We start from the raw sequence: 15,000 nt of genomic DNA on the forward strand, positions 1-15,000 counted from the left end.
TACTGAGGCTAGAGAGCTGTAATTTGGTATGTTTGATGTTTAGAGGGTGGATGATCAACATACCATTTTGCAGCCCTCTAGCTTAGATAGTTTTTAAGATCTGAGGGCGGACAGAAAAAGTGCGGACAGAAAAAAAGTGCGGGCGGACAGACAAAACCGGCACAATAGTTTTCTTTTAGAAAACTAGAAGGATATCCCCTGAGGGATCGAAGCCTATGGTGTCCCTCCCTCGGGCAATGGGATTATCCTTTTGAATGATGGGTTGCTAATTAAGCAGTACAGTATACCTTTGAGGAAAGGCTGGAGTAGATATTGTGTTGGTATATACATAAGAGGAAGTCGATGTCCTCATTGCTTAGTAGATCAACTTTTTTCAGAAGAAGTTTAGTATTTTCTAAAAGTTTAAAACTTCGAAGTTTGAAAATTCAATCATCACCGCAAAATATTCTCTGTTTAATAATGAAAAAATACAGTAATAATGATAACAATAATAATTTTTAGGTTTTGTTTTTTAACAATGATAAAATTCATTCATGCAATTATGAATTTTTAGAGATAAAAATAATTCAGTAACGAAAATCTGAGTTTTTTAGCAATAATAATAATAATAATAATAATAATAATAATAATAATAATAATAATAATAATAATAATAATGATTTATGCTTGCTTTATGGTTACAGTAGTCATAGACAAATTTTAATAATAATAATAATAATAATAATAATAATAATAATAATAATAATAATTAATAATAATAATAATTTATGCTTACTTTATGGTTACAGTAATCATAGAGAAATTTTAATAATAATAATAATAATAATAATAATAATAATAAAAATTTATGCTTACTTTTACGTGAACTGCAAAGGCATTCTGCGACAACATAGCATCTGAATGACTCGACATTTTATATGCTCGGAAAAACTGAATGGGAGAGGTACAATTGAATACACCGTAGTAAAGAAAAATATTTCTCAGTGCGTAAATTGAGTTCCTCAACATTTCAGTTGTAAAAACAGGAACTGAATATCTATTCAGCTAACTTAACTTTTCCGATACAAACCCTAATAAATCTGCGAACGTGTTTTACTCGATGCTGCGTGGTGAGGATTGATTTCAGAATGATAGTGAGCTGCTGGGAGAAAGGGAGCGGGGTTTCGGTAATACATGTACACGTTCGGTACCGGTTCGGTACCGGGGTCAAGCGATGTCAGGCAGGGCAGCCGGTCGAGGTTACGGCCTACCCCACCGCCAAATCAAAGTCCTTCAAAGAAGGCACCGTGCTTACCCCATATAAAAATGGGTATAAAAGCACGTTAAAACGAAGAAAAAAAAAAATTGTTTGTGTGAATTTGGTACATGTTTTCGTACGGGTTGTAAAAGAAAACTCATTTTGTTCGTTATCAGTGCTTGACCAGCTCATTAAATATGCATGGAAGCCTAAGATTTCGGTGTATGAATTGATAATTAGGCATAGATCATTGTTTTCTCTTTATATTATCATATGTACACATTTCTCGTAGGGAATCTATATCTATATATATATATATATATATATATATATATATATATATTATATATATATATATATATATATATATATATATATATATTATATATATAATAAATTTCTGACTAACGTAAGGATAGAACCCAGGTCTCTCAGGTGGAAATTATCGTTACCCACACGTGATTGTGTGTTGATGATTTATATATATATATATATATATATATATATATATATATATATATATATATATATATATATATATATATATATATATCGTATAATTCTCGCACCACTTATGAATGAAGGAATTTCTCTTTCATTGTAAATGTCGGTTCTGGAATTGCTAGGTGATATATTTCAAAGGAAAAGCAAAATCGCTTGTGATACATTCATGCCAGTGTTAAATTTCACTTTAAGATGTGTGGGTGATACCAAAATGACTGAGTTAAATTTAGATAGATAGATAGATAGATCGATCTTTAAAGTTTTTTGTTTATATATTTTTTTAATTAAATAATCCACTTAATAATTTTGACTGTAGATGGTGAAAGTTATTTTTCCAATTTGTATCGTTGTATTTTACCGTTCCCTTTGATATCCCATTTGTACCTAGAGCTTATTCAAAAGTCTAATTATGCCATTAAAAGAAGCTAAACATAATTCAACATGAAAATGGAAGCTTTCAAAATAAAGGAAAGTGTTGGCTATGTTTAAAAGCTCAACTTGCAGTTTTTAGTTTTCTGTAAAAGAAAACTATTGTTCCGGCTTTGTCTGTCCGTCCGCACTTTTTCTGCCCGCCCTCAGATCTTAAAAACTACTGAAGGTAGAGGGCTGCAAATTGGTATGTTGATCATCAGCCCTCCAGTAGTCAAATATACCAAATTGCAGCCCTCTAGCCTCAGTAGTTTTTATTTTATTCAAGGTTAAATTTACCCATAATCGTGCGTCTGGCAACGATACAGGACAGGCCACTACCGGGCCGTGGTTAAAGTTTTATGGGCCGCAGCTCATACAGCATTATACCGAAAGAAAAATCTATTTTCGGTGGCCTTGATTATACGCTGTAGCGGCTGTACAGAAAACTCGATTGCGCTGAAGAAACTTCGGGGCATTTTTTACTTGTTTTTTTATATATATATTTGGCAAAAACCCTTTCTTCCCGCTGGAGAAACTGAGTGAATTTCTCCAGCGAAAAATCGTTCCATTCACAACAGTCGCAGGAACACTTAAATCCCAGGCTAAGGAATTTCTTGTTACTCCGAAAATCCATTATATTGTCCAGATGGCTTCCTGGGATTTCCTCTCTCGCTCTCACGCGAGCTCGCGCGCGCCAAGCGCCTCGGGTTTCATTCTGGCATTGCTTCGTTTATACCTTTTTAGTGTTTCATTTATGCATTGCTTCGTTTATACCTTTTTAGTGTTTCATTTATGCTCTTATACTTTTCATTGTTTCATCTATACTTTCCATTATTTCACTTATACATTTCATTGTTTCATCTATACTTTCCATTATTTCACTGATACTTTCATTGTTTCATCTATACTTTCCATTATTTCCATTTCATTGTTTCATCTATACTTTCCATTATTTCACTTATACATTTCATTGCTTCATCTATACTTCCATTATTTCACTTATACTTTTCATTGTTTCATCTATACTTTCCATTATTTCACTTATACATTTCATTGTTCCATCTATACTTCCATTATTTCACTTATACTTTGCATTGTTTCATCTATACTTTCCATTATTTCACTTATACTTTGCATTGTTTCATCTATACTTTCCATTATTTCACTTATGCCGTATGTTGTGCAAAGAGCTTTTTCCACGAACTTTATGTTGATAGAGTAGTGAAGATATGTGACACATGGAATAAACTGCCACCAGAAGTTGTCAACAGCAACAGCGTGGAAGAGTTTAAAAGAAAACTAAACATAATCATTAGAGCACTGTGAATGAACAGCAAAACCTTCAGCTCCTAGGGATAAGTGAGAAAACATGATGTCTTTGAGACATCCTAGTTCTTGTAACTCCTTGTAACACCTTCTGAAGCCAGGGAAAGTGGAAAGGCAAACGGAGCAATATTAAACGAACTCGCACAGACGAGAAAGAACTCATTCACAGCAACTCTTATTAAATGACATTTCCTCGAATCTTTCAGAGCAATGTTGCATCTCGTCTTTTCCCAGAAAAGATATTGCATGGAGTGATGCAAGTCACGACTACAAAAGATTAAAGACGTCTGAATTCACATAAAAATTCAATTATATTTTTTTAAGAAGGAATTCATTTCTCTCTGCCATTTGAAGTAGAATACACATCAAAACTCCACTCCGTAGGGGAGTAGAGCAGTCAGTGCACCTCATGCGGTGCACTGTAGGCATTCCTCAAAGTTCTTTCGCAGCGACCCTTCGGCCCTTAGCTGCAACCCCTTTCATTCCTTTTACTGTAACTCCATTCATATTCTCGTTCATCCAAATTGCTATCCACCCTCTCCTAACAATTGATTCATAGTGCAACTGCTTTGAGGTTTTCCTCCCGTTACACCTGTCAGGCCTTTCTACTCTCAATTTCCCGTACAGCGCTGAATGACCTGTAGCTAAAGATTTCAATATTCCATAAAACTCCAGTTTTACATTTAGGAAGAAATAACCTCTCTCTCTCTCTCTCTCTCTCTCTCTCTCTCTCTCTCTCTCTCTCTCTCTCTCTCTCCGCTGAATGACCTCATAGGTCCCAGTGCTTGGCCTTTGGCTAAAAAAATCGACATTCCATAAAACTCCAGTTCTACAATTAGGAAAGAAATAACTCTCTCTCTCTCTCTCTCTCTCTCTCTCTCTCTCTCTCTCTCTCTCTCTCTCTCTCTCTCTCTCCGCGTCTTGAAAGATGAAGAATTTAACGCTCCCGAAAAAATAAATGGTTCTTGAAGTTAAGGTGTTCATTTTGGCATCCCTCGCTGACAGTTAAACGATTCTCCATATAGCCTATATATATTCTCCTCCGGTGCTATTTTTCCCCGGCCACCTTTTCAGTCAGGCAGGGATTTGGAAAAGGGAGGAAGGGCTCTAAAGGGTGTTTGCATATCTAATGCCCCCAGGATCAGGTCAGCGGAAAGATTTGATATCTTTAGGCTGTGGGGAATGGCGTATACCAGCTGATGGTTTTCCATCTGAGGCTTTAAAGGGTTTTTCTTTTATTTTTTATTTTTATTTTTTTTATAGAGGCGTAGCGGAAAGAGGAGGGAAGGTGAGATTGTAGGTTGTAGGTTTCGACTTAGAAGACAAAATGTTTTGTATCTGGAAATTGGTCTTTTAAAAGGGGTCGTTTTTCGTATGTCTTTAGGGGCGTAAAATCTCTTCATGTTAAATAATATATATCGTTTCACAAGCGCTTTCCTACCTTCTGTTTCGTAGAAAGAGGGGAAAAACTATCACATGATTATTTTAATATTCCGTCATGCAAGATGCGAAAATGGTTTTCTCCACAAAGTTCTGGCTTGAACGTATAATATATACGTGCAAAATATTTATTTATGTTTTATAAGTTATATATATATATATATATATATATATATATATATATATATATATATATATATATATATATATATATATATATATATAGTGTCAACTTTGATAAAGATGCCTCTATTTTTTTTTAATATCATATTATAATCATATCCCATATGCAGCGTCGTCTTGATAAATCTATCTCTAATTTTATCCAAAATAAAGTAAAAACTGATGCAGAAGTTTCTTCGGCTCAGTCGAGTTTTTTTCTGTTCTGATAGCTGCATAAAATCAAGGCCACCGAAAACAGATCTATCTTTCGGTGGTCTTGGTATTTTTTTTTTTTTAATGCTATTATAAAGATTCCACGGCCGATGAAACTTTAACCACTGCCCGGTGGTGGCCTGGCCTATATCGTTGCCAGACGCACGATTATGTTTAACTTTAACCTTAAATAAAATAAAAAACAACTGAAGCTAGAGGGCTGCAATTTGGTATGTTTGATGATTGGAGGGTGGATGATCAACATACCAATTTATAGCCCTCTAGCCTCAGTAGTTTTTAAGATCTGAGGGCGGACAAAAAAAGTGCGGACGGACAGGCAAAACCGGCACAATAGTTTTCTTTTCAGAAAACTAATAAAAACCTACTTTTTATAAACTTCTAGCAGCATAAGTTCCTCTTTCCGAGCTTAATCTTTCAAAGAAATTCAAGATTTTTTACGACCTGTATTTTTTATTTCAAGTTAGACTTCATACATGCCATTAACCTTGCAAAGCATACCTCCGTTTAATATCGAACGTTATTCTAATCCCCTCCCTTACCCCCGCCCCCGCCCCCAAAAAAACAGCAATCCAAATATTGCGGAAATTCAAACAGAGCATCAATTTCAGGTTGTACATTTTCTCTCCCTCCATTCGCGACTCTTCCTTCCTGAGGCCTTAGAAGTTCGGGGGTCACGTATTTGCTCTTCTCCGATGTGCAGTGTCAGGAAATGAACCCTCTCTCTCTCTCTCTCTCTCTCTCTCTCTCTCTCTCTCTCTCTCTCTCTCTCTCTCTCTCTCTCTTCGCCTCAGTATATTTGCATACGAGCTTGCGAAATGCATCTGAACGCTATTATTTCCATAAGGGGCAAGAAATATATGCAGGCATCCATTTTTTTTATGAATTAGCAGAGGGCTTGTAAATGCATCCTCCTTTAGTAAAGCCGAATTGCACAGTGAGGTCGAGGCTTTCCATGAGGTCGAGGGACAGAGAGAATAGGAATCTGACCTTAGCAATAAATTTTGAGGTATAGGAGATATAAAATTTATTCTCGACATTTATAATCCAGGAAGGATGCAGAGTTTCTAAGTGAGGTCGATGTTAAGATAAACGTCATCGTAAGAGGTCAAAGGTCAAGAAAGAATTTAGTATTGACAGTGAATTTTAACTATAGGAGATGAAGACTGTATGTATAGGACACACTTAGTAGTCAGTTGTCAAAGAATATTTAAGACCATTGACCCCAACATTTAGATTATGAAACACAGACTTAGTGGTCAAAGATATGAGACTTTTATTTTAGAAAACCTTGACCTATACGAGATAGAGCAAATATTTAGCTTTCATAATAATTCACTTGTAATAAAGGTGTGTGAACACTGATGTCACGATGAAGGCCAAAGTTCATAATCAAGAAGCCAGAAACTTTACAGAAATTTAACATTCGCTATAATTTTGCGATATAATACGCTTCTGACGAAGTCATAATTAAAATTCAAGTGTCAAATTTCCTTTACTATAGTGAATTCGACGGTGAATGATTTTTGTGGCTTAATATTCGAGCGTATAGAGACACGTATGTATAAGCGACGAAAGGTCATGTATGTGGATCTATAAGTAAATATATATATATATATATATATATATATATATATATATATATATATATATATATATATATATATATATGTATATATATATATATATATATATATATATATATATATATAATATATTATATATACAAACGTCCTTTAATATCCAATTCGCTCAAACGTCCTTGTTGGCCTTGTTGGGGTAAAGTAAAGCGTCATTGTAGGCCTGAGTTCTTGTCTTTCGTTGGTCCGAGCCCACGGACGACGAACTTATTGTCAGCTAAAAAATTCCCCTTCGGTAACATATATGAAAATATATTATTTCCGAGGTAGAGCGAATTGGATATTAAAGGACGTTTGTAGCTTAATGCTTGTATATATATGAATCACGGTGATGTGATAAAAATTCACATATATATATATATATATATATATATATATATATATATATATATATATATATATATATATATATATATATATATATATATATCTTTGTATCTTTCTGTGTGTACGCAGAGAGATGAGAGAGAGAGAGAGAGAGAGAGAGAGAGAGAGAGAGAGAGAGAGAGAGAGAGAGAGAGAGAAGTATGATATCCAAGAGTTAAAGCTAATAAAATCTTATTGGATTTTAAGAAATTCCTTTTCAAAACCATCTCCATAATGAAGTACAAAGCGGGACTCCATTGCCTCTCAAAAAGTTAACAAAGAAACGCTTGAAGAAGGGTTTTCTGTCAGGCGTATTATGCAAAGGTGTAATATACCCCTGAATAGAGCTTTGCAATGCGAACCAACCTCCCTGCTCCGGATATTAATCCTCAAAGGTGGGCAATATTCATTTTACGCTTCACTGCATCACAGTGAGATCAACTGGGAGGAAAATTTTAACTCGATTGTTAAAGCATCATTGTACTGCCTGACTGCATGATTGTAAATTACCATTTCCATTTATGTAACTGCGTCCTGTTCCCCGTTATATTTCTGTCCAAGAGTTGAATAAAAGATGCTAATGAGTTCAGTGGAAAATATAAGACGCCGGAAAATACAATTGACTTCTTAACCATCACCTCATGAATGGATGACGTTTAAAAAAGTTAAATATATATGAGATATTATTCAAGGGAGATTCGTTACAAACAAGTAACAAATGCGCCGAAGAATCGAGTTTTCTGTACAGCCACTACAGCGTATAATCAAGGCCACCGAAAATAGATCTATCTTTCGGTGGTCTCGGTATCATGCTGTATGAGCCGCGGCCCGTGAAACTTTAACCACGGCCCGGTGGTGGCCTGACATATCGGTAGGTAAATGGGACCTATCTTGACTGTTGATCAAAAATGATTCTTAAGGATAATAGATGTCAGTAATTAAGCACTTGATTCAAACATGTACTCGAATGATTTCTCCCAAGACTTTTAATATTGCTTCGGGAAGCCTGACTTTGATTTATGTAATACTCTGTAGTAAGAAGCAATATACATTATATATATATATAATATATATATATATATATATATATATATATATATATATATATATATATATATGTACAATATATATATATATATATATATATATATATATATATGTGTACAATATATATATATATATATATATATATATATATATATATATATATATATATATATATATATATATATAACCACATACAAACATTGAGATGAACAAACCTCAAATTCCAGATATTTATCTCTTCTTCTTCTTCTTTTCCTCCTCTCCTTGCACAGCCCCACAAGTAGCAAAACAAACGCATCCTCTGATCCTACTTCAGACGTCTGCTAAGTCCTCCCAACAGCGTCCCATTCGCCGTGGTATCCTGAAGGACCCTTAAGTAGCCCCAGCATCCTTTCGCACGCTTTCCTCAGCCCCCGGGAATTCCCGAGCGACAGAGTGGGAGTAGGGAGCGTCACTCAAGGAAGCCCGAACATCCAAATCCTTGGAAATCCTGCAGCGAAGATCCTACGACACCAACCATCAATTCCGTCGGGGAATTCCTGATGGGGGAGTTGACGGAATCCATTTGAGTTTTCGAGAGAACGGTCCGTAGGGGGATGTAGTGCCGTCAGTGCACCTCATGCGGTGCACTGTAGGCATTGCTAAAGGTTCTTTGCAGCGTCCCTTCGGCCCTTAGCTGCAACCCCTTTCATTCTTTTTACTGTACCTCCGTTCGTATTATCTTTCTTCCGTCTTGCTATCCTTAACCCTCTCCTAACAATTGATTCTAGTTTAACTGCTTTGAGGTTTTCTTCCTGTTACACTTTTTACTGTCAGTTTCCGTTTCAGCGCTGAATGACCTCACAGGGCCCAGTGCTTGGCATTTGGACTAAATTCTATATTCCAATTCCAGCTCTATATCACAACCATCCAATACAAGGCATAGTTGCTTAGATAGTGTTGTTTAGTAACCGTCTGGTTATAGAGCAGGAATTTCCCTTCCACTGTCTTTTATTTGCAGAGATATCATCAACATAAATGCTACTTGCAAATCAATGATACATCTTTTAAGTTTCCTATATAACAAAACATATAAAATATGCGGTTTCAACATCAAATGCATCTAAGATTTTGTGTATTGCATAAATACATTTTAAAACATTTATATGTCATCACAACAAGTTCGTTTCTGAAATCCGATTTAGGTTTATTATAAAAATACATTTATAGTATTTATGTTCTATTAGCAAGATGCTAATTCTGAAGGAATATTGATATTTAACTCGAAAGAACTATAAGCCTAAGAAACCAGTTGAAGGGTTCGTATTACGGAAAAAAAATCCATAAAATTTGTAGATTCAGAGGAAACGAAAACATTGGTCAATGTTACATTCCCATTTTAACAGGCGAATCGTTCGTGAATCTCTTTGGCAAGAACCGGCCTGTTTCCCTGTTACGCTCCGGCTGCAAGCATTCTGTTTTTCAAGAAATAATAATAATAATAATAATAATAATAATAATAATAATAATAATAATAATAATAATAATAATAATAATAGAAATATTAACACAATTACGTGTGGAACAGAAATAAATTTCTGACTCACATCTGGATCGAACCCAGGTCTTTCAAATGAAAGACCAGAGCGCTGCCAACCAGGCCACACAGGTCATAAAAGAAGTTGGAACCTGAGTACAACTGTACCTAAGGTGTTACTTGGGCAGGCTAATAATAATAATAATAATAATAATAATAATAATAATAGTATTATTATTATTATTATTATTATTATTATTATTATTATTATTATTATTATTATTATTATTATTATTATTATTATTATTATGAGGAGGAAGAGGAGGAGAAGATTAATGATAATGCATCTGCTTCTTCTGAGAAGTAATTCTGTGTTCCAATACTTTTAGGACCGACGGTAAAATCATTTTAATGGCTCTCACTTTTCCTTTTAGCCCGTAGGCAAAGGCATTTGCTGAAGGAATATTTTCGTAGACACCTTCCTTTTCCAATTCTCTCGCAACTGACATTCTCAACGGCTGTAGAGGAAGATAAACTAGCATCCTTTTGATCGGTGGAATTGTCTATTTCCTCTCCGGTTCCATATTTCCGTCAGGAAAATTATATTCCTCTAAAAAAAGAAAATTTCCACCGGGGAGGGAAAATACATTCCGAATATGACCTGCCTCAAGTTACCAAGTCCCTTTTTGGGGGTGAAAGGAATTGTATAGCAATATCATAACTCAACAAAAAAAAAAAAGCGTCGGACGAAATATCTAAAATCGTCAGAGTTTTGATATTTTTGTCGAAGGAGAAAATAGTTTCTGAAGTCGGGAAGCCCCATTTGAACATCTTCCCCTGACAGATCTACGACGCACTTCGGATACTCCTTTTCAACGGGAGAAGTTTCATATCTCCCAGTTTCCTTGTCTCTGAAGGATGTTGAAGACACAAACTGATATTTATAAGCTTATTGCCTGTCTGTTAGCGTCAAGCGAGGGACAAGGGTTCCAAAGGAATGTTGCGAGTGGAGCGTCGTCGATGGATTTCTGATTGAAATTAGACGGCTGATAGTGAACGAGAGCCTAGGCTGTCGGGTGATTTGAGGAACACTGACGGCTCTTTTAGAATAAATTGTTGGACAGTTCTACAGTCTTTAGTCTGGATAAATTTTGTTTGTTTACAAAAGAGTTGCTTTTAGTTTTCTATAAAAGAAGACTATTGTGCCGGCTTTGTCTGTCCGTCCGCACTTTTTCTGTCCGCCCTCAAAGCATAAAAACTGCTGAGGCTAGAGGGCTACAAATTGGTATGTTGATCATCCACCCTCCAGTCATCAAACGTACCAAATTGCAGCCCTCTAACCTAAGTAGTTTTTATTTTATTTAAGGTTAAAGTTAGCCATAATCGTGCGTCTAGCAGCGCTATAGTACAGGCCATCACCGGGCCGTGGCTGAAAGTTTCATGGCCGCCACTCATACAGCATTATACGGAGACAACCGAAAGATAGATCTATTTTCGGTGGCCTTGATTATACGCTGTACAGAAAACTCGATTGCGCCGAAGAAACTTCGGCGCAATTTTTACTCGTTTTTTTATTCGTGCTAAGATTCTCTCGGCCAGTTTGCAATTTTATCTGCCGCTGATATATGGTAAAAGCACTTTTTCCTGGAAGGTTGTAAACACCGAAGATTGAACAATTCTGAAGGAAGCTGCGTCAGAATGATTTTCGTGTAATAAATTTTCCCTGAAAAAAAAAATCTATTACCAAAGATTTGAAGGGAAAAGGTAAGCGCGTGGAATACGGGAAAATTCAGTCCTTCTTCAGACGGACATTCAGTACTTCATTTTAATAATTCATTTTTTATTTGTGCATTTACTTATTTATTTATTTTTGTGTTGAGGGTGGGTTTATCCTTGTGGGTAAGATGGGTCCACATGAATATGGAGTACCAATGACCTGGGATTTTAAAAGACATTTTACCCGTAGGGGTGTAGTGCCGTCAGTTCACCTCACGGGGTGCACTGTAGGCATTTCTAAAGGTTCTTTGCAGCGTCCCTTCGGCCCCTAGCTGCAACCCCTTTCATTCCTTTTACTATACCTCCATTCATGTGATCTTTCTTCCACCTTCCTATTCATCCTCTCCTAACAATTTTTGCAAAGTGCGACTGCTTAGAGGTTTTCATCCTATTTCACCTTTTAAACCAACCTACTCTCAATTTCCTTTCCAACGCTGAATGATCTCGTAGGTCCCAGTGCTTGACCTTTGGCCTAAACTCTATATTCCATTCCAAGAGACATTTTAAAGTTGCAGGTGACTATTTTCCAGCTCTTCTCCGGTGGCGAATACAAGGATTAGGAAGTAGCTTCTTCTTGGTTGGTAGCAAGTGAGTCCTTTGTTCAGTGGTGGTCATGCCCACAGAAATCGGCTGCCGATACTCGTCCCAAAACACAAGCCCCACGGCCAATAGGAAAACATCAATTATGTGCTGGTCCGCTGGTATAGTAGGGAGTGTCGTGGCTTGCCACTCAGATGTCGCCGGGGTAGGGGGATGTTCGCGTCTCCCCCCGGGTGATGAAAAATCACTGGCTCTGTATCATGATCAGTTACTGCTGCAGTGTGGGTGTGTCTGCTGCGGTGGGAGGTTGAAACCAACGTTCTTTGGAAGCTTGACTTTCAAGTCAGTGGCAACTTTGGTGTGCTTGTTCCATGTGAATAGGTTTCATCTACTGAAATAATAATAATAATAAAAATAATAATAATAATACTTAAACGTCCAAAATAGGTAAATATAACTTGCGTTTTTCAACCATGCAACAATAATCATTTTCAAGGACGATTCCGAAGACTGATAATGCATTTAGATCCAAACAAGTCAATATAACTGATAAGGCATTTAGATCCAAAAAGATAAATATAACTAAATACAACTGATAATGCATTTAAATCCAAACAGGTAAATATAACTGATATTGCACTGAGATAAGAGACGGGTTCAAAAAGCCAAGATATGAACTGTTTGTCCCTGAATACTTATCTCGAAGCAAGATAAGCCTACCCCTGATAGGAGTTTATCAGTAAAATGATCTTGCTGTATTGTGTAAACAGTTAACAGCGTGCCCAGTTCTCCTCCCTCTGTGAATAAAGATGGGCATTATATTAGATCGTCTCTTCCCTGGGGCAGGCGACGTGAGTTGGCGATTTTAGTTTAGTGCCCTGATACAATTCTCCTTTGCTTTCTAATCAGTCACATTTTTATATATATTCGTTTATTAATTTGTTATTTTTCCGTGTTTTAATAGGTGATCTCTTCTTTTTTGTATTTCACTTGACCTTGTGTTACTTCTTTCTAATGAACACCATATTCATTGGAAGCTTGAATTTCAAGTCAGTAGCCCCTTTGGTGGGGTTGTTCCATATGAATAGGGTTCATCCTCTTGTCAATAATAATAATAATAATAATAATAATAATAATAATAATAATAATAAAATAATAATAATAATAATAATAATAATAATAATAATAATAAGTCGGTAATGTGAAATTTAAAGTGTGAATCAGGATAAGTCTTGCTCATTGGTGGATTGTTTCTTACTGAACACAATAGCTTAGTGAAGTTTCCTTTAACATGGATTCAAAGGCTGAGGTCAAAAGAACATACGTAATGGATGCAAATTTTGGCTTGAAAATATAGTTGAGGTTAGATTCTCTCATATGTTTTTCGTTTGAAGGTTTTGCATGTGTTAGAATGTCATTACGCAAAGGATATTTCATTGTGGGCTGCGACTAAATATGAACAAGCGTGCATTATTTTATATATATATATATATATATATATATATATATATATATATATATATATATATATATATATATATATATATATATATAATATATATATATATATATATATATAACTATATACATACATATATATATATACATATATATATATATATATATATATATATATATATATATATATATTTGAAGCAATCAACACACAGTCACGTGTGGAACATAAATAAATTTCTGACTCACATCAGGATCGAACCCAGGTCTTTCAACTGAAAGGCAAGGCCGCTGCCCACTAGTCCATGCAAGTCATAAAAGAAGTTGGAACCTGAGTGACACTGCACACAAGGAGTTACTTGGCCTGGGTTCTTGATGTGAGTATATATATATATAATATATATATATATATATATATATATATATATATATATATATATATATAAAGAATTATCTGAAATTTTATACAAGTGAAACAGTTAAATCGTGCGATTTAGTATTTATGCGTATGTGTGTATGTGTGTGTGTGCGTGTATGGGAAGGAGAAAAAAGTATAAAACGTGTAGATATTACAGTAGTAAATGCTCTCAAACACCATCCCAGTGTTTTGAAAGTGATGAAAGAGTTCTAACTCGGCTGCAGTTGGACATCATTACTTAATTTTTTCTGCGTTTCATCTTACAAGTATTGTTGAAGACTGAACTTTCTATAGTATCAGAGATGTTATACGAAATTCGTCTTTGGGTTTTAAGTCGATAACTTTAGCTCTATAAAAAACTAGAATCATGGTATTTATGCTATTTTTTTTTACTATATAAGCTTTTGCAACTGTGCTGAGACCAGCAATAAACATCGAAATGTCAGTATTATTATTATTATTATTATTATTATTATTATTATTATTATTATTATTATTATTATTATTATTATTATTATTATTATAGGTAGCAGACCCTCTTTGAAAAATGTAATATTGAAGGTAATAGCTGCATCAGCTGCATTCAGTTATATATAGAGTTTTCTTTCTTTTTATTATTATTATTATTATTATTATTATTATTATTATTATTATTATTATTATTATTATTATTATTATTATTATTATTATTATTATTATATTATTAACATGCAGGATGGAAATGAAAAACTTCAGCTTGAGAGCGGTCATACCCTCGAACCCCTACCAAAAGAAGAGATGGAGAGACAGAACCAGGACTGGAAAGGTTACCCTAATGGCTTGGTCAGACTGACCCCAGGGAGGTGGGTCTTCCCCAAAAACTATAAATACTTCGCCGACAGAATCTACAAGTTTCAGGTGAGATAAACCTTATCCGAAGAATGACCTTTCA

At 35.1% G+C, this 15,000-nt stretch overlaps 1 protein-coding gene across 2 annotated transcripts in view; it reads left to right on the forward strand.

Annotated features, from left to right (window-relative positions):
* Positions 1 to 15,000, forward strand: part of LOC136837105 (sulfotransferase 1C4-like) — an 89,207-nt gene that overhangs the window by 69,530 nt on the left and 4,677 nt on the right. The window contains exons 1-2 of one of the 2 annotated variants that reach the window (XM_067101719.1): positions 12,957 to 13,047; positions 14,784 to 14,966. In XM_067101719.1, coding sequence (XP_066957820.1) covers positions 13,006 to 13,047; positions 14,784 to 14,966 — 225 coding nt within the window. In that variant the 5' untranslated portion in view covers positions 12,957 to 13,005. Of the gene's footprint in view, positions 1 to 12,956; positions 13,048 to 14,783; positions 14,967 to 15,000 lie in introns of those variants that run through there. The other variant, XM_067101721.1, reaches the window with a different exon arrangement.

This window comes from Macrobrachium rosenbergii, chromosome 57, assembly GCF_040412425.1.
Source record: "Macrobrachium rosenbergii isolate ZJJX-2024 chromosome 57, ASM4041242v1, whole genome shotgun sequence".
NCBI classification, from domain to species: Eukaryota; Metazoa; Arthropoda; class Malacostraca; order Decapoda; family Palaemonidae; genus Macrobrachium; species Macrobrachium rosenbergii.